A 19,177-nucleotide genomic window follows, 5' to 3' on the forward strand; every position below is an offset into this window, starting at 1 on the left:
AATTCTTTGCAAGAATGGCTACTGGGTATATGAGTGTAGTAGTACTACTATGAGTGTCTCTCCGTGTAAGTTTTACAAAAAGTCACCTAGCTACTATAATCAAGTGTATGGTAGTAGCCTCAACCCGTACCCCATCATGCCCATTTCCTTGTACTTTTTGCAGCTGCTATGATGACATGTTCCACTTGGCTGGGACGACAGAGTTCAGCCACTCGTCTCACGAGCAACAGTTTTGCTCCACTTTTGTTTCCTCCGTTGATATGAAGTCCTTTCTGGCAGCGATACTACAATGCTATTGTTCAAATTGGAAAGATTTTTTGAAGGAACTACCCAGTGTGTTGGAGACCGTTTATTCAACGAATTGGTGAAGCTGGCAAGTCCAATAGATAAGCAGGACTGTAACAAATCTAAGGTGGCACAGCAAATGATTGGGTCGATGCCATTCCCGTGTAAACTGTTTGGAGTTACGAAAGCATTTAACAGTAAAACGATGTTTTGCAGACATGCAAGTTCGTTGTAGGCAATGGCCAACAATTACTAAAAACTATTTGCAAGTGCTTGGGTAGAGAATTACAAATCTTCAATGAACACGGCACTGAGGAAGAAACTGACTTCCTCTGCGTAGTTAAGGCCCGGGTCTGGCTGTAAATACCAAAATTTAACACTATGTTCCAATATACAGTGTATGGCTGCATCAAAATGATCCAAAATGAAGCTCAATGTTTTCTTTTTCCAAAAAACTAATTAGCTTAATTCAATTATGCTAATTAGCCCCAAAAATGGTGATGACGTCATGCCACTTTTAATAAGAAGAACTACAAATAAGAAGAACTACAAATGCGGACTACAAATGCGGCCATGAAGATGCTACAAGGCTAGATGAACTTATCATTGCTAGGTACTAATATCCGGCGGTGGAAGAGTAGGAGTCTTGAGCATAGCCTACCTCTAGAGTGGCTATTGCACATATTGACTTCCCCCGCTGGAAATATAATCATGACAACCTACTCTATCTTTTGAGGGCCTAAACATTTTGAGGGCCTAAACAACTAGTCTTACCTTGTGCAAGTCCACCGCATTTGTTGCTAAAGATTCTGTACAATAGCTAGCTAAGCAAGTACCTTGGCTTCTTCTTGACACGTGACATCAATTGCAATGAATAACATTAATATTGATTATGAATCTCATTAACACTACATAATCTACATCATCTACATTATAATGAATAAAATTAATCTTATCAGTGCCGCCTTAAGTCTACCCGTGTAGTAAGTATCCTGTACATGTATAGTATTATTATAATGTGTGGCAGATGTGATTGTTGAACTATGATGTAAATATATGTGCTGTTGTATTATTCAGTTGTGTTATTAATTCAGTTGTGTTATTAATACTATACTGAACTTAGCTCTAACAACTGCTACATGGTGGCAGCCAATTGAAAAAGCGGACACCTGGAAAAAAAGATTTGAACAATTTCGAATAGCATCAGGCCTCTCGGGTGGCACGGAGCCTAGACAAGTTAGCACACTATTGTACTGCCTAGGAGAAGATGTCCTAAACTCTACTAACATCACAGACGCAGACCCATCATACAAGTACGGAGAAATGTAATATTCGAACGAGCCAGATTCAATCACAGAAACCAGCTAGACGGAGAATCTATTGAGGAATACCTCACAGCTCTTTACTCCTTAGTTGAAAACTGCTGTCAGAACGACTTGAGAAAGCAAGGACGAAGCTGTCGCTATACAAGGAAAGCGGCCAAGAGTCACCCTTCCTTATCGAGTCCCATACTATGAGTGCGGTAACCACAAGTAGTACCACTATCTCTTCGAGATATCACATTTAAGCTGGATACTGGAGCAGCTGTCTCAAGAGGAGGCCTACGAGCCCCAGACTGAGTTCTCTATGGACCAGCTAAGCGGTCTCACAACAGACTGTGTTTGTGGTACGAGGATTATCAGCGTAACTGGTGACATCCGTTCTAAATTTCCGAAAGTGTTCACAGGACTAGGGAACATGGGAGATGAGTATGCTATTAAGATGAGTATGCTATTAGCTCAAAGATGGGGCTGTACCACAAAATGTAGCATTCCCCAAGGTGAAGGAAGAACTGCTTAGACTCAGAAATCAAAGAGCCCATACAGTGGTGCTGGTCGTGGTGCCAAGCATGTCGAATCTGTGTGGACCCACTTAACGTCAACGTTAGGAGAGAAGCTTACCCATTCCAAAGGTCGAAGAAACCTTAGCCCAGCTAGCCGGTGCTAAGATCTTTAGATAGCGGATTCGGATTCTGGCAGATCCCGCTAGCTGAATAATCACTACGTTTATCACACCTCCTTCCACTCCATTGAGGATCCATGGAGTGGGAAGGAGCCCTGTGTATGATGGACGATGTTCTCGCTCGTCTGGTCGCAGTTATGACACGAATAGAAGCAGCTGGTGTCAACACTAAATTGTGAGTTAAACAAAAAGCGAGTAAAATTCCTGGGCCACATCATTGATCAAGATGGCATCAGAGCGGGCCCTGACAAAATTGCAGCTATAATCAATATGGAAGCGCTCCCAGAGTTTCCAATGTCCCAGAGTTACACACAGCAAAAGCGCTAGTCATAAACGGGCAACGTGCACGCACACGGGGTATTATACGGGTCCGTTAACGTATAATACGAAACCCACGCACTCCCGTAATGGGACCACTTTAACGGCACCTTGTAACGGTAGCCGTCTTTTGCACGTCCCTGGCCGTTCTTCTCCCGTAGCAAGACTCTAACTAACCGTGAACTTCACCGTTAAGCCTAACATTGTAGTTTACCGTCTCTGTGTCGTCTTGAATTTTGCTAGATCTATATTTAGAACAATTATTATTAAATACTGAATTTAATCATGCAGTTCAAAGTGCAAGAACACTGAAGATCAAGAATGGATGTAAATTGAAACACAAGCTACAAGACGAAGACTAATAAAATAAGACAATATCACAAGTTATAAGTTCATTACTCTGTATTCCAAGATTGTTTGTGGTGTATACTACTGTTGTTACTGCCTCATGAGATTTTAGCAAAGTATCTACAAAGCTGGAGTGTGACTGTGACTGTCCATTTCTTCAGAGTCAAGGTATCTACAGAACGGAAGAACACAGACTAACTATAATAATGTCTTACGCATAATTAGTGTGGTTGCTCTTGTAAGACTGTCCATTTCTTCAGAGTCAAGGTATCTACAAAACGGAAGAACACAGACTAACTATAATAATGTCTTACGCATAATTAGTGTGGTTGCTCTTGTAATGTGGTTGCTCTTGTAAGACTGTCCATTTCTTCAGAGTTAAGGTATCTACAAAACGGAAGAACACAGACTAACTATAATAATGTCTTACGCATAATTAGTGTGGTTGCTCTTGTAAGACTGTCCATTTCTTCAGAGTCAAGGTATCTACAAATCGGAAGGATACAGTGTTAAAGCAACTATAATATAATCATCATACGCACATTTATGTTGCTCGCGGAGCTATAGTGCGACTGTTCATTTCGCACTTACCTTCCTAGTCATCGTATCTACAAAATGGAAGAATAATAAAGCAACTATCTGTTATGAATATGTGGTTGCTCGTGTAAGTTAGAGTGCAACTGTCCATTTTCACATGGATGACCACCTACATGGATGACCACCTACCGTATATCTCGTTGCGTATGCGAGGCATAATTATGGCAATTAAAATCTCTTACGCATGTTTGAGCACTTCACATCCTAGTTCATACACTGGTTCCCAGGCCCAATTTTAAAGCGAAAAGTGGTACGTACACAGCACTAGGTCATCGTGTTTCTTGTAAGTTGCCTGCTCCTCGAAGTTGCCTGCTCCTCGTTTTGGTGTTCATTAGGCAGAGGAGCCTGCAATGAAACATGTTTACAGTAAACACATAAACAGCTAGTGGACAATAACATAGCAATGTACTCTAATGTGCACTTCACAATTACTCACAATTACGCTCTCAGTCAAAAAAACACCATATAACACAACTAGGTCCACCTGTACATACAACGACAGGTCCACCTGACGAAACTTGACAGGCTGTAGCCAAATTAAAGAATAAAACGTGAAACATCCTGACAGACACAAGGACCCAATGTACACACTACAACACAAAGCACAAGTGTAACTAAATGGACGGGCCACCTGACGAAAGATGACACATCTTGACAGGCTGTTGCCAAAGAATGAAACATTCTGACAGACACAAGATTCTGACAGACACAAGGACCCAATGTACACACTACAACACAAAGCAACAAGCGTAACTAAAGCGTAACTAAATGGACGGGCCACCTGACGAAAGATGACACATCTTGACAGGCTGTTGCCAAAGGATGAAACATCCTGACAGACACAAGGACCCAATGTACACACTACAACACAAAGCACAAGCGTAACTAAAGCGTACAAATGGACGGGCCACCTGACGAAAGATGACACATCTCGTAACTAAAGCATACAAATGGACGGGCCACCTGACGAAAGATGACACATCTTGACAGGCTGTTGCCAAAGGATGAAACATCCTGACAGACACAAGGACCCAATGTACACACTACAACACAAAGCACAAGCGTAACTAAATGGACGGGCCACCTGACGAAAGATGACACATCTTGACAGGCTGTTGCCAAAGGATGAAACATCCTGACAGACACAAGGACCCAATGTACACACTACAACACAAAGCACAAGCGTAACTAAAGCATACAAATGGACGGGCCACCTGACGAAAGATGACACATAATTATATATTGACAGGCTGTTGCCAAAGAATGAAACATCCTGACAGACACAAGTACAAGGACCCAACCAAACACAATAATAATTAAGTCTCTTTTAGCTAGATCTTGACTACGGTACCTCGGGAAAAAACTCACTGAAAAACTGCTGTATCTCCTTCACAGACCACATCTTGTTGGAAGCGCTGCAGTACAGAGTACTTACTCCGTGCTGCAAGTACAGTGTGAAGCTAGCTAGACAGAGCAGCATAGTCGAGTCATCAGCAGCTGGAAGTGCACGTGATTTCGTGTACGCATGCGCAAATAACTATGATAGAAGGTTCAAGTAAGTGTAAATAGTTCATAATGTAATGTTACATTCAGGTCCATGGCTGTAGTATTACATACACAAGATATAATTATATACAAAGACAAGTCTTAGTCTAGTATGCATCTTCACTCGTCACTGAAATCGCTTGAAGTATGTCGGCAGTATTAAGTTGACGGCGAGCCGGGTTAGAGCTTCCAGCTAACGTAACCCCGGTAGAAGTAACTGGCTCCAAATCGCGTGGCAATGGGTTTGCATCTTTAGCCTGTTGGTGTAAAAACGATTGATCAATAGCCCAGACAGGCGCATTAGGTGGGGGTGATAGTTTGGATAGCGTTGAGTCGAGTCGTGTCTTGACTTGGATTGGCCCTTTGATGGCTTGCACAGACTTTTCAGCTCTCTTGTCCAGTCGGCCAAGAAACTTGTTTAAGTCTGTATGTATTAATAGCCATCTTTCTGATTGTCACTCCAAACCCAACATAATGCAACTCTTGCCGGACAATTATAATTACCAAACTCAGCATAACATGATTACCTTCTGATCTCCATGGCAGTTTATGCCTCCTTACAATATCTCCACCTTTAGATTCTGTTTCTTCTGTCATAAAGTTTTGATCAATTTCTTCCCATAGGCTAAGTTCTTGATCACGCTTGAGGTACTATTACATGATGTGCACGTACATTTATCCAATAAATAAGGTAATAATAGGCTTGCCCTTTTTTGAAAAGCTTTCCGCTGGCCTTTTTTCCTATTTAATTTCACTTTCTCCAACCGCATGGGTTGACTATCATTGTATATCCTGCGCCGAGACTCAAAGTATCGATAAACAGCACCTGTATCCCGTTAATACACTTGAAATTAAAGAGTAGAGTAACCTACACAGCCAAAAATCCACGGGGCGTGTCAGGTCCGTTACATGTCCGTTACAGGACGTTTACCACATCCTGATACGGGACCGTTGGGTAGACACTAAGAAACAGGCCGTTCACATACAGCCTGTAAACAGCCCGTACAAACGGCCTGTATTCAGCCTGTATCATACCGTTCTCATGCACAATTTAATAAGCTAGTATCATGCTTCAAAAGGTCACAATTCAAAGACAAAGAAGACAAGAACAAGATATATATATATATATTAATTTCTGTTCAGCTACATTATGTCTCTCATTATCATGTCTGTGTCTTCACATCCCCACGGTGGCACTGCAGAAAAAAACAACCAGTTGAACCGTACGTTAACGCCACATAAGTATACTAACTTACTGTATTTATATTCGTCTTGTTTTTGTGCACAAAGATAGACTCTGAGGAGAAGAGGCTGGGAATTATACAAAAAATACACCACTGCTTACCGGCGTACTATGAAGTCAGTGAACAGCTTGAAGGGCCGTTCTTCATCTCCGAGATAGCTCACCAGCTGTACACTAATTCACATAGATTAAACTAAGTTGCTTACCAGGCAATTGTTGCATTCTCTTTATCATTCGTCTAAAAACTTCAATCTATCAGCCACAACACATACAAAATAATGGCACTTACCTAACACACCCAGACTCCAACTCGGCATGCCAATAAAGAAATCTATTAAATAACATGTGTAACGAGTGCTAAAGATGAAAACAATAAACAAACCTTGAGTTTTTCAACATCTGGAAAAGAGTTAGAAGATTAAAAGAAGAACACACCACTGTGAATAATCTTACCGGCGTACTATGAAGTCAGTCAACAGCTTACAGTGTGCTGTACACATTACAAGGGCTCTTTTTCATCTCGAACATATCTCGCAACTGTACACCAATGATACGCTATTCACACAGATTACATAGTTGTTGAATTTTCTTACCAGGAAACTGTTGCTTTATCTTTAGTTCATTCTTCTGACAACATCTAGTGTCTACAGAAGTAATAACGTATCACAAAACACAATAGAACAGTGGCACTTACATAATTAGTCCAGACTTCAACTCGGCAGCATTATCTAAAGTCAATTTGATCGCGTGTTTAATAAGAGAATGCTAGTGAAAGAGAACAACAAACCTGGGAGCATTCTTCAACACCTCTTTATCAATAGTGAACAGATGGGAGCCTACGATGAGGAGGATTATTTCAAAAAGGAAGCAAAACAAAACGTTTACCTTGTAAAATTGGCCAGTGTTCCAGCTTCAAAAGTCCATAACAACGTGCAAACCTGAATTTATAAACATACAGTAGAGGTGAAATTTACATACCTTTGCTGCCAACTACACTAGAGGTCAAATTCACTACAGATTTGAAATAGCTGTGGAACTAGAGGAACACAAACTGCTATGAGAAAGTTCAATAAAAATAATATAACTGTTTAATATAATAACATGCTGCTACAGCTTCACCTTTTTCTGTTCACAGGTAGACTAATAGTAATGGACTGTATAGTCCTCTTCAAGTTGTCTTTTTGGACCAGCAGCTCCTCTTGTGACAAGCAGCAGGATTTTTTCTCATCTGTCTGTCTCATTATCTTTTTGTAGTCAGGTGATGTCATCCTGCCCCAAGCTAGCGCATGCGCATAAGCTACACAGCTGCAACAGCCCGTACACAGGACGTGGGTGCTACGCCCTAATACAGGCCCGTATCCACGGGCTGTAAACAGGACGTGGGCTAACGTCCTGTTTACAGCCTGTGAGAACGGCCTGTATACAGGACGTCGGTGGGCTACATCCTGTATACAGGCCGTTCACGGGCCCGTAACGGCCCGTTTTCAACTAACGGCCTGAAACGGACCCGTGGATTTTTGGCTGTGTATAAATAAGCTTGCATGCATGCAGAGAAAATTACGTTTTATAATGTGAGAAGTGTACTTGTCTTCATGCTCGCTCTTTATCTGTTGGATGACAAAGTCTGCTACCTTTTGGTTCTGATCACTGCTGTACCTATATGCATGTATGTATGTATGTATTGCATGTATCAATTGGCATATTAATCTCGTTCTCAGAAGCCAAGATATCTCTAAAATAACGGAGACAACTTGGGAACAAGGCTAAGCATAATAATAATATTATGCGCTATAATATAACTTTTGTGCACTATAGAGTATATAAGTACAGTATACAGAAGTCTTCAGCTGTAAATAACCCATGTGCAAAGTCACAAGTTCGGCTCACAACAAGGACTGGCAAGGTGGAGGGTTTGCCTATTGCTGTTAGTCCTCGTGCTACCATACATTAGTTTGTATAGTAAGTAATTTACTATACGCTTACATCTCAGAAGCATTAAACTTGTCATCGTGATCAGTGGTTTGTTTTTTGACCATGACCTAAAAGAAATTTAGATTCTGTTATATACATAGTGGAACATTATGCACTTACAGATAATGAAGGTGGAACACTTGCACGTTGTTTATGACCAGAGCTTTGACTAGCCAGATCTACAGAGGTCCTTTGAGATTCTTTGAGATTCTTTCATCTCCGCTAGATCAAGAGAAATTGCTTCCACCTCTAATGCAAGCTTTTTTGTAGCTGTTTGCTGTTTAATCATTACTTGCTGGGTGGAAGTTAGCATAGACAAAATCTTTTTTTTTCTTTAGTTAGGTTGCAACTGTATCGTGGGATTAAAGTTGCTGTCAAGGAGTTTCGGCCACATACCATTTGTGAAGATGTAAAGTACGAAGCAACCATTCTAGCTACACTTAATCTTCCCTACGTGTTTGGAGTGTGTACAAGATCACGCCCGCACCGTATTGTTATGCAATTTCACGGAATCGATTCTGAAACAGTAACTCTATACAGAGAACTATCGGAGCATCCAATTGGCATCACACAACCAATGATGTGGCTTGTTATTTGTGTACAAGTGCTCGAACCAGTACAATACATCCATAGCCATAAAATACTCCACAACGATATTAAGAGTAACAATATTCTGATCACCACAAGTCCATTCGGAAGCTCATCTGGAGCATCTATTGCAGCCACAGGACCAAGCGCACTGATTGATGTTAGAGCGTATGATCGTCACATTGTACTAATTGACTTTGGAAAAGCTACCATGGAATCCCAAAGTAGGCGCCACCACCTTTCTGAATCTGAAAAGGTTGAATACTTAGTAAAGTTCCCCCATATTGCCCCAGAAGTTGTGCATGGAGAAAGCAGGCAGACTACTCGTAGTGATATGTTTTCCATCGGGAATGTTTTGCAGAAAATGTTGGACTATGATTGCTTTCGTACTTTCCCTAACAAAACAAAGGAAGAAATACTTAAAGTCACTAACTGTCTCAAGTCCATTCGTTGGGAAAGACGACCATGTGCTGAGAGAACGATAGCAATGATAGATAAATTGATGGTATGATCATGCAACGTACGTAAGCATGCTTCTATACATTTTAGGCTATGCATGCATGTCATATATGCACACGTACATATAATTATATATATATTATGATTACGTCTAGAAGTGTACGACGAATTCTTGATTCTTGTTACTTTCATATCCATGCGTGCAAATAATTTCCCCCATCATGCATGCATGCATGTGATATCCACAATTCGAGCAACAAATGCATGTAATCATAATATAGCACAAGTTAACTATAAAAATTATAAAGTCAAATGCTGTATTTTAAAGGAATTGGAATCGCTAGAAACACAGTTTCTTTATGCGTACGAAAATCAACTAGCAATTTTGCGTGAGCACACCTACAAGCAATTCGCTGTACAGGCATGAAACAACAAGCATCTGGTGGTTCAGTAATATCTGTACTTACAGTAGCAGATATCCCATACCAAGCAGCATGAGGGTGAAGCTTTTTCCAATGAACATAGCACAAAATATGGCTAAGCTGTTTAACAGTACCACATGAGGTCTGAAGCTTGATTGTATGTTTAAGATACTGTTGAACAAACTGTTGAACAACACCAACCCTCATCCGCCCGTAGTCAATTACTTCAAGATTGTCACCAGTACCAGGCCAGTAACACATTACAACGGATGATGAATGGCTATTTTGACCTTTCTTAGCAGAACCAACAATATCACCAGCAATCTCAATACGTCCAAATTCCTTGTAAAACAAGGGAAAATGAACAATGTTAGAACCTGGATAAAGCTGTTCATATATTTGTCGTAGTTGTTTGGAATGAGTCGATATTAGAATTTTCTCTTGAAATGGTGGTAGCAGCTTGATTAGTGACTGCTGATCGTTAATACAGAAGCTCTGTATGCCGGAAAGCGGAGAGGTTGCCATGCTTAGGCAAGAAGAAACATCTGCTTCATTTATACAACCACCATCGTAGTACACAGAAGTTGAATTTCGTTCTTTGCTGACAAGTAACATTAAATTTAAAAATTCTGGATCACTCGGTAAAGGTAGATGATTCAAGTCTTGTTCTTGGCAAAATGTTTGCATTAGTTGACTTTCGATAGATCGGCGATTCGTGTGCACTGAACCTAATATACCATTATACCTTTCAAATGCGTAACACCAAAAGGCTTGGGGAGGTCCAAAATCTAGTATACACTGTTTGAGGTGAAGGTGCAAATGCATGTTTGGCGTGCATGCTTCTGAGCCATATAATTTCTGGAATGATTGACAAAACTCCAGCAAATAATGGTCTGCTGATACAACATCATGTGTTTTCAGGATTCGCTTCCTCAGTATCGAGCATGCTCTCACGTACAGTAACCAAGATCGCAGATTTGAATCAGGCAGAACTCCTTTGAGCAAAATTGGAGAGTAAATGGTTATCCAGTTACTCCACTGGTTTGCTGTGAATCCACCATATCCTGAAGAGACATTTCCTGAAGAGACATTATACGGAATCCTGTTGGAATGTAGAAGGCTTTGATCTTACTCTCAATCTCTGCTAGATGCTGCTTACTAAACAAGCCCTGGTCAAGCCAAACCTTAAAGGAATGCTTTCCTGTTCCTAGGAACAGATTATGCATTGGGTCTATAACTGTATATCTAACAGGATCAAAGTAGGGTAGTGTTAATAGAATTGAATAACGAACGCCTGAGGCTGACTCGAGCCTTTGCACAGCAGTTGGAGTTACTTCCTTGAGTACTAGAGAGCATTTAACTCTGTGTTCTTCATTTGTTCTCGGAGTCCAATTTCTGCGATCGTAACCAGAGAAATCCTGTGTTGTCTCCTACCGTGTTAAATTGTTTCAAACATTTATTGCAACCTAGTTTAGCATTATGACCAAGGAAGCCACATACTTTTCTGCTTGCTGGAATGTCACACATGACACACAAGAAAGTGCTGCTCTGACTCGAATATTTGCAACTTCGAACCGTCAATAGTTACGGGCAACAGTAAGCCATTCCATAGTTCATGTAGTTCTTCGACTAGTGGTGTAAGATATGAGTTCATATTAAGCTTCGGTTCTTTTGGACCAGTATAACTCCAACCAGGATCACATTCTCGTGTCTTCTCGTGGTAGATTTTGAAGTGTTAGATATATTGCACCTGTTGAGTAGATAGATCGTTTGTAGGGCTGAAACCAGTCGACATTCATTGTGAGCAAATATGAGTGTGGAGTATCCAAAAATCGATTAAGTTCAACTTCAGTAAATTGTTTCCACACTTGTCCATCATAGATATCAGCAAGAATATCATTGGCCAAGACAGCCATTCGACTCCTCCATTGTTCGCATTTTTCGATGTAATCTGGCTTACTGAGAATGTGGCATAAGCTTTTCTTGAGAGATCTATATGGGTAAACTTTGATTGGTGCTAGAATACACTTTTTATGCCTTCTCTGCTGTTTCAGTAGTAGCGCACCACAGGCTTTTCTCTTTCTTACATGGGGATGATTTGGAGTGGCAACATGGCGACATGTTTTAGATTCTGTTTTACCATTTGCTAATGTACGAACGCAATCACTAAATTCATATATCACACTGCACTGAGGGCAAACTACATATTCAATGAAACATTTCTTCTCGAGTCCAATGATTTTTTCAACTGACATTAAGGTAACAGGAATTTGTTCCGAAGCTTCAACAATTTTTGCACAATTATAAGTGCTACCCAAGAGCTTGACAAAGTACTTAATGCATTTTACGATAAACACCGTTGAAGAAGCTGACACTCTAAATGCTGCTTTCCAAAATAACAGGAGCAGAAGAAAGTAGTACACAGGTTGTGATACCATTTGACATCCCTGTGGAACATGTACATCTGTTTCTGAATCATCATCTGAAGTCCACACTTCCTCCAGCCTTATATCCTACAGAAAATATATTGTGAGAGAATGTATAAATATTATTGGTGCTCATAATTGTGACAGGCTCTGGGAAAACAGACCAATTGGAGCAGATATTGGTATTGAGCAATAGCCAGATTTATAGACTACAGTGTATAATCTCAAAATTTTTTTCTTGGCTAATAGTTATCTACAGTCTTTCTACTACCTCTCTGCAAAATCTGATGCTCTGAATCCGACTCTTTCCATCAAAGCGCTTTGTCTAAGCAGCCACCATTACCTTACTTTTCCCAATTTAGCAATCTTTGAGTGGGCGTTTCTCAATACTGCTGTTTTACAACTTCGAGTTTCCAACGCGCATAACTCAGGGATGGAACGAGGTATGTGCAAACTAAGCATATCAATGCGTAGGCAATTCTTTGCTCTATCATCTGGTATATAGATCGCAAAAATTATAGCTTGCGCCAATTGGTCTGTTTTCCCAGAGCCTGTCACAATTAATGCATATGCATGACTGTGTGTGTGTGTGTGTTTTGTGACAGAGGGTGTGGTCTATATAATACTTACGTCATGCGTGTATATTTTATATGATATGCATGCATGCATTTAATTACAAGTAAATCACAAATGCATATCTATCACTGACATGTAGTTCATTGTCATCATCACAATCTGAAGAATCTGTGGCATCAAAGAATACCCTATCCTCGTCACCCAAGTTGGCTGTTGAACGGGTACAGTTGGACTCTGCATGAATCCAGTGAAAAAAAGCCAGGGGCCCTATTAATACAGTATCGGAGCCTTTCAGTATACTCACCTGCATCAATATCAGTATCTTCTGTCTGTTCAAGAGTCTCATCATCAGTGTTACAGTCTTGCTGCACTTCTAGACCAGGCCTGCCATCACAAACAGTCTTAGTAAGCCATTGCTTGGTAACTTTATTGTAAAAACTAGACATATGTCGGTAATAACTAGACTTCGACAGATACTCAGGTACATTTAAGGACTGGGACCAGCAATTATTGCTGATTCAGCGGAAACGAAGCTCCGCCCACGATTTTTACTATCAATTGTGGAGTAAAAATGGAGTTTTGCTGCTCTAATCTTTAGCTCAAATTCCGGAGCGTAAAACCTTAGTTAAAGTGTTTACTTTTTAGTGCAGTAGTTAGTTCAAAGCTATATGCAGGCACTACCGTTAGCGCCTAACAGTGGGATCAATGAAAAGTAGGTTATTAGCCTTTACATGCAAAATATTAAGCTGAAAAAGTACTTTATTTAGAAAATCTCACCTTTAGCTGATCCCACTGTTAGGCGCTAACGGTAGTGCCTGTATAATTATAGCTTTGAACTAACTACTGCACTAAAAAGTAAACACTTTAACTAAGGTTTTACGCTCCGGAATTTGAGCTAAAGATTAGAGCAGCAAAACTCCATTTTTACTGCACAATTGATAGTAAAAATCGTGGGCGGAGCTTCGTTTCTGCTGAATCAGCAATAATTGCTGGTCCCAGTCCTTAATGTACCCATAGATTGAAGAGAGAGGGATAGGAAACGGAGTGGTGCACGTGATGATTTTACATTGAATCTGCATTGGAGCCTCAAAAATTTTCCGCGCTACGCCCTATGAACGAAGCTATTAAGCACACTTTTGCCGGGTAACTCCCAAAGCTGTGTTTCCTCGAGACATAATCTCTTTCAGCAACTTAAAACACGCCTAGTCCATGAGCCACGTGTAGTACTTGCTAATAACTGACCACACCCAGTAAAAAGAGACTTTCCAATAAAGTTATATGTTCCCAAGGCTGTTTTAGAGCTATTGGAACATGTAACGTGTAAGCGTGCTGGTTATGACTACTACAATAGGTATAGACCTTGAAATATAAGTGAGTTGCACGGACTAAGCACAGTTACTTGTAGTTTATTATGCACTGAGTGTAGAAATAGATATTGTTGTGATGGCCTCGATTAAACCGCACCGTAGCGCGGATGTTACTCGAGATACAAACCGTTTCCTATCCCTCTAACTCTTCAATCTATGATGTACCTGAGTACTGGTCACAGTGGGGACACAGAACACTAGCTCTTACTCTTTTACTAGATGGTTCTAGATCTACAGTAACATCATCAGTAGAAATGTTCTCATTGAAGGTTGCCATTATTTTTATAACAATAGTAATGCACAATAACTTCAGAATAACGTAATGTACAAATAATATTATTATCTAGCTAGCTATATCTACAACGGCGTTCGTTTGAGCCCGTTTTGAGAGCTAGTTTCATGGTTGGTCAGCTCCGAGATCTTCGCAGCTTTGAACGGTGCCCGTTAGCTCCTCCCCCATGAAAACGGGTCCACACCCCATGCCCGTTCCGTTTAACACCGTATTTATACTGTTTGTGCGATACCTAACGGTCCTCCCGTGACACCTGTTTTTGGCACGGGTTTTTGCTGTGACACTCGGCATGGCTAATCACTCTCCCAAGTTAGCATAACTAAGCAGCATTCTTGGAAGAACAAGCTTTCAACCAAATCAAGAGAGAGCTGACTCAACCCACAGTTTTGGCCTTATACGATCCAACTGCTCCAACAAAAGTCTCAGCAGACGTCTTACAGAAAAACAATGACCAGTGGCATGCCATGACAGATACGGAAAGAAGATACACTCAGGTGGAGAAGAAGCTCTGGCTGGGCTTGTGATCGCTTCACATCCTGGGACACGCTTTTGAGATACACAAACCACTTGTCCCTATCCTCAATACGAAGAACTATCTTCAACCGAGATCCACGTACCAGGAAAACTGCAGATGCACTCTCAAGGGCACCAGTTAACCCCGGGAGCGACCCAGAACAGCTAGAACAGGAAACAGAGTTCTATACAGCAATGGTTGTGAAGACATTGCCAGACATTGCCAGCAAGAAGACATTGCCAGCAAGAAGACATTGCCAGCAAGGACATTGCCAGCAAGTACAAAGAGGCTCGAAGAGTTCTAAGATCGAGATCAAAGCATACTGCCTCACACACTGGCCAGAAAAGATAATCCCTTACTGGGAAGTCTATCCATGATGATCTGTTGCTTTACAATCATCAGCTAGTGGCAGAGACCCTGACTCAGGGGAGTGTAATTGATTGCCCTACTACCTATACTAAACGGAAAGCGACTTGTGTGATTGCTGGTACCATGGAGGCTTTACGGCCACGAGCTGCAGGCACCTGAGAAGTTATTAAGCGAGGTATTTTCGTAACAAACGACTGCAAGACTCCGTATCTTCTGCTGCAGCTTGCAGCAACTGAATGAGCAAATGCGCCACTTCTATTTGCACTCTTTAACAAGACAAATTATTTTCGTCATCATCAATCCCATAGCTTGAGCATTGTCTTGCTTGGCAAATCAGTATCAGATCGTAGGGTTTGCAGGTGTGTAGGTGTGCGCACACCGTTATCTGTGGGGGCATTCTCATTCTGGACAAACGTGGCTAGAAGCCTATAGATGCTGTTAGCATTGTAACAGTTGAGCAGTTATAGCTGACTGACACACACACAGTGTGACACACAATTATTGTCTAAGGTGTCGTGTCGTCTCTTCCAACATTAGCCTGACTATGCACATCAGGTATTGCATTAGCAATCATTTGGTAACACTTTACGTACTTTAGTTAACACTGTTTAAGAGCTCTCTATACAAAATCGTTGTCGCTATCTAGGCAGAGACTCTGCGCAGTGGCGTAGCCAGGGGGTGGCAAAGGGGGCAACTGCCCCCGGATCTCTACTACCAGTCTCAAGCCAGCTACCTCTAGCTAGCTACGTAGCTGCTAGCAGGCTAGCTACGTTCTTTGTGTGATAATAGCTACACGCATGTGCAAACAAATATGGGTGGGGCATGGTGGGTGTGATTGCATGCACAATATTTTGGGTTCATGTGATGCTCACATTTGGCCACAAGTATGCAATATTGAGTCCATGTGGCACACTGCTGACCAAGAATCACAAAATATTCACCATGTCTCAAACTCTGGATAAATTCTTTAAGAAAGCAACAGAAGCCAATTCTCAATCAAAGTATTTGACACTTTAAAATGTAAATGTATGAAAATGTAAATGTATGATAATAGTATTAAATTATTTATAATTATGCTAACTTTTAATAAATGTCCGACCACAGCGCTTCTGGCAATCGAACCACCTCTTCGTCATCGCCACTTGTGATCAATCAGATTTAGACTCTGATGGCGACTCTGATTGACCTTGATTTATCTTCCGACGTTCCTCCATCCCCAAAACAACCACGCTTAGAGGAGAAAGAAGTATCAATATTGATGTAGCAGATGTAGCCGAGAGAAGAAGTGTCTTAACTGAGACCGAGAAGTACGACTTCTACTGTAATCATGTTTCACCTGGCCAGGATTACAAATTTCCAAGGGTAAATTCACGTAGTTTTCGATATCAGTATCTCCAAAGGTACAAGTGGTTGATATACAGCCAAAAGAAGAACGGTGGGTACTGTCTCCCTTGTGTACTCTTCTCCAGAAGTATAGACTGTCGCAAGGGTAAGGGAACATTTGTAGAGATGGCATTTACAAATTTCAAGAAGACCTACGATATTTGTGATGTTCACGCCGAGCGACAGTATCACAAGGAGGCTGTTGTGATTTGTGATGCCTTCATCGAGAGGATGAGTGGCAGACAAGAGAGTGTGGTAGTTCAACTAAGATCCGAATTACGAGACACTATTCAGAAGAACCGACAAAAACTCCATTCAATTGTGGAGACAATTGTCTTGTGTGGTCGACAAAATCTAGCCCTTCGTGGTCATCGTGATGGTAAGGTGTACAGTCAGCAAGCAGAAACCATGGCAACTTTAGGGCTTTGCTAGATTTCTGAGTATCAGCTGGAGACACCACCCTTGGAGAACATCTAGAGAAGGCCGGTAGGAATGCCACTTATACATCCCCTGACATACAAAACCAGATCATCAGCATCCTTGGTGACCAAATCGGTGAGAAGATCTTAAGGAAGGTTCGTAGCAGTGCCTGTTATACTGTGATAGCAGATGAGGTCACTGATTGCTCCAACAGAGAACAACTCTGTATTGTCCTGAGGTATGTTGACCCAGGGTCTTGTTTGATCAGCGAGGATCTTGTCACCTTTTTGGAATGTGACAGTGGTGTTGCATTGGCCGACAAGATTCTCAGCTTCGTCACACAGCTTCGTCACACATCACTTGGATCCATCCAAAATGCGTGGTCAGGCCTATGATGGAGCTAGCAGCATGGCTGGCAAGACAAAGGGGGCTGCTGCTCGGATTTCTTCTCAATACCCTCTTGCTCTATACACTCATTGCGCTTCACATTCTTTGAACCTGGCAGTTGTGGCTTCGTTGGAGGAGACAGCTGTTCGTAACATGATTGGTGTTGTGAAACGATTGTGTATATTTTTCTTTGCTCACCCTAAACGCCAGATGAAATTGGAAGAGGCCATAACACAGCCAGCTCAAAGATCTCTGTAGGACCAGATGGATTGAGAGACGGTACTCCTCCATTGTCGCTTGCTTTGAGAGCATTTCAGCCGAGGGTTCTCGCATGTGGTCTCCAGACTCAATCAATCACAGATGCAACTACTCTTTTGCTGGCTATCACCAATACAGAGTTCATTAGCGCTCTTGTAATCACCCACAAGTGCCTCCAGTACCTAAGGGGCCTCACTGTTAGCCTTCAGGAGGAAGCCAAAGACATTGTTCAGGCTGTGTCTGAGATCAAGACCTTGACATCATCGCTCAAGGAAGTGAGAGAGAACGATGACTCCTACCATAGTAAGTGGTTTGAAACAATTTCAGCTATATGTAGCGAAGTAGGGACAGTACCAGCAATGCCGAGGATTTGTAGTCGTCAAAGGCGAGCACACCAGCAATCAATCCTTCTGAGTACTACAAAAGAACAATCACAATTCCTTGCTGAGCTCGACAGGCGCTTTACATCACACCAAAAAACAGCTTTACAAGGTCAATACTTAGTGCCATCAAATACTTAGTGCCATCAGTGTTGGTAACAGAGGACTGTGGAGAGGGCATCGATAAAAGTGGGAGACCTTTATGCCGTAGACCTTTCAGACGTGTCATCCCTCAGTGCTGAGATCCACACTTGGTACATTAAATGGAAATCTGATGAGAAAGAACATGGTCTAAGTGCACTACCCTCTACTCTCTCTTCAACAATGCCCCGAATTTCAAACTTCTACACCAACATCAAAGCTCTAGTCACAGTTCTCTGTACTCTACCAGTGACCTCTTGCACTGCTGAGAGGTCTTTTAGTGGGCTCAAGAGAGTAAGATCTAGCATGAGCAATGAACGCCTCACAAGTTTGATTCTACTTCATGTTCATCAAGACATACCAGTGATCATAGAAGAAGTCATTGATGAATTCTCAAGACGTCATCCCAGGCGTCTTCAACTTTCTTAGTGACAATATCTATGCTAGAATCTAGCCTCCAATGTTAATGATGCTGACAGGAAGTGAACTTTAACCGCAACTAATTAAAAGGGGTGTGGCTTCCGGTCAAAAATTTTCGGGCGCTAGCGTGCCCAGGAAAAACCTAGCTGGGCAAAGCCCAGCTAGGTTTGCCTCCCCTTCCCACAAATCCTGGCTACGCTCCACTATGTTCATACTGCTGTATTGAAGCTCAATGTTTTCTTTTTCCAAAAAACTAATTAGCTTAATTCAATTTGCTAATTAGTCCCATAAAAATGGTGATGACGTCATGCCACTTTCAGAAAGAGAAGTGCAAATACGGCGTTGAAGATGCCAAGATCCCAAGATCAAGCACAAGGCTAGATGAACATCTCATAGCAAGGTATTAGTATCCTTGATGGGAAGAGTAGGAGTTATTGTATACGCAAAATAGCCTACCTGGCTGCCAG

The 19,177-nt window shown here is 41.5% G+C and overlaps 2 protein-coding genes across 2 annotated transcripts; both read right to left on the reverse strand.

The window, feature by feature from the left end:
* Positions 1–2,913: 2,913 nt before the first annotated feature.
* On the reverse strand, positions 2,914–8,509 carry LOC135336256 (uncharacterized). Its single transcript, XM_064532017.1, has 7 exons — positions 8,429–8,509; positions 8,321–8,376; positions 7,899–7,993; positions 5,802–5,920; positions 4,918–5,745; positions 3,495–3,894; positions 2,914–3,438 (listed from the first exon to the last, which is right to left on the reverse strand). The coding sequence occupies exons 2-5, from the start codon at positions 8,371–8,373 to the stop codon at positions 5,479–5,481; spliced, it is 534 nt and encodes a 177-aa protein (XP_064388087.1). The 5' UTR covers positions 8,374–8,376; positions 8,429–8,509; the 3' UTR covers positions 2,914–3,438; positions 3,495–3,894; positions 4,918–5,478.
* A 1,127-nt stretch (positions 8,510–9,636) lies between these two features.
* Positions 9,637–13,496, reverse strand: LOC135336252 (uncharacterized). Its single transcript, XM_064532009.1, has 3 exons — positions 13,084–13,496; positions 12,913–13,013; positions 9,637–12,290 (listed from the first exon to the last, which is right to left on the reverse strand). Exons 1-3 carry the CDS (start codon positions 13,223–13,225, stop codon positions 11,475–11,477), a joined length of 1,059 nt encoding a protein of 352 aa, XP_064388079.1. The 5' UTR covers positions 13,226–13,496; the 3' UTR covers positions 9,637–11,474.
* Between the last annotated feature and the right edge of the window lie 5,681 nt (positions 13,497–19,177).

The sequence above is a fragment of the Halichondria panicea genome, chromosome 5 (assembly GCF_963675165.1).
Source record: "Halichondria panicea chromosome 5, odHalPani1.1, whole genome shotgun sequence".
NCBI lineage: Eukaryota > Metazoa > Porifera > Demospongiae > Suberitida > Halichondriidae > Halichondria > Halichondria panicea.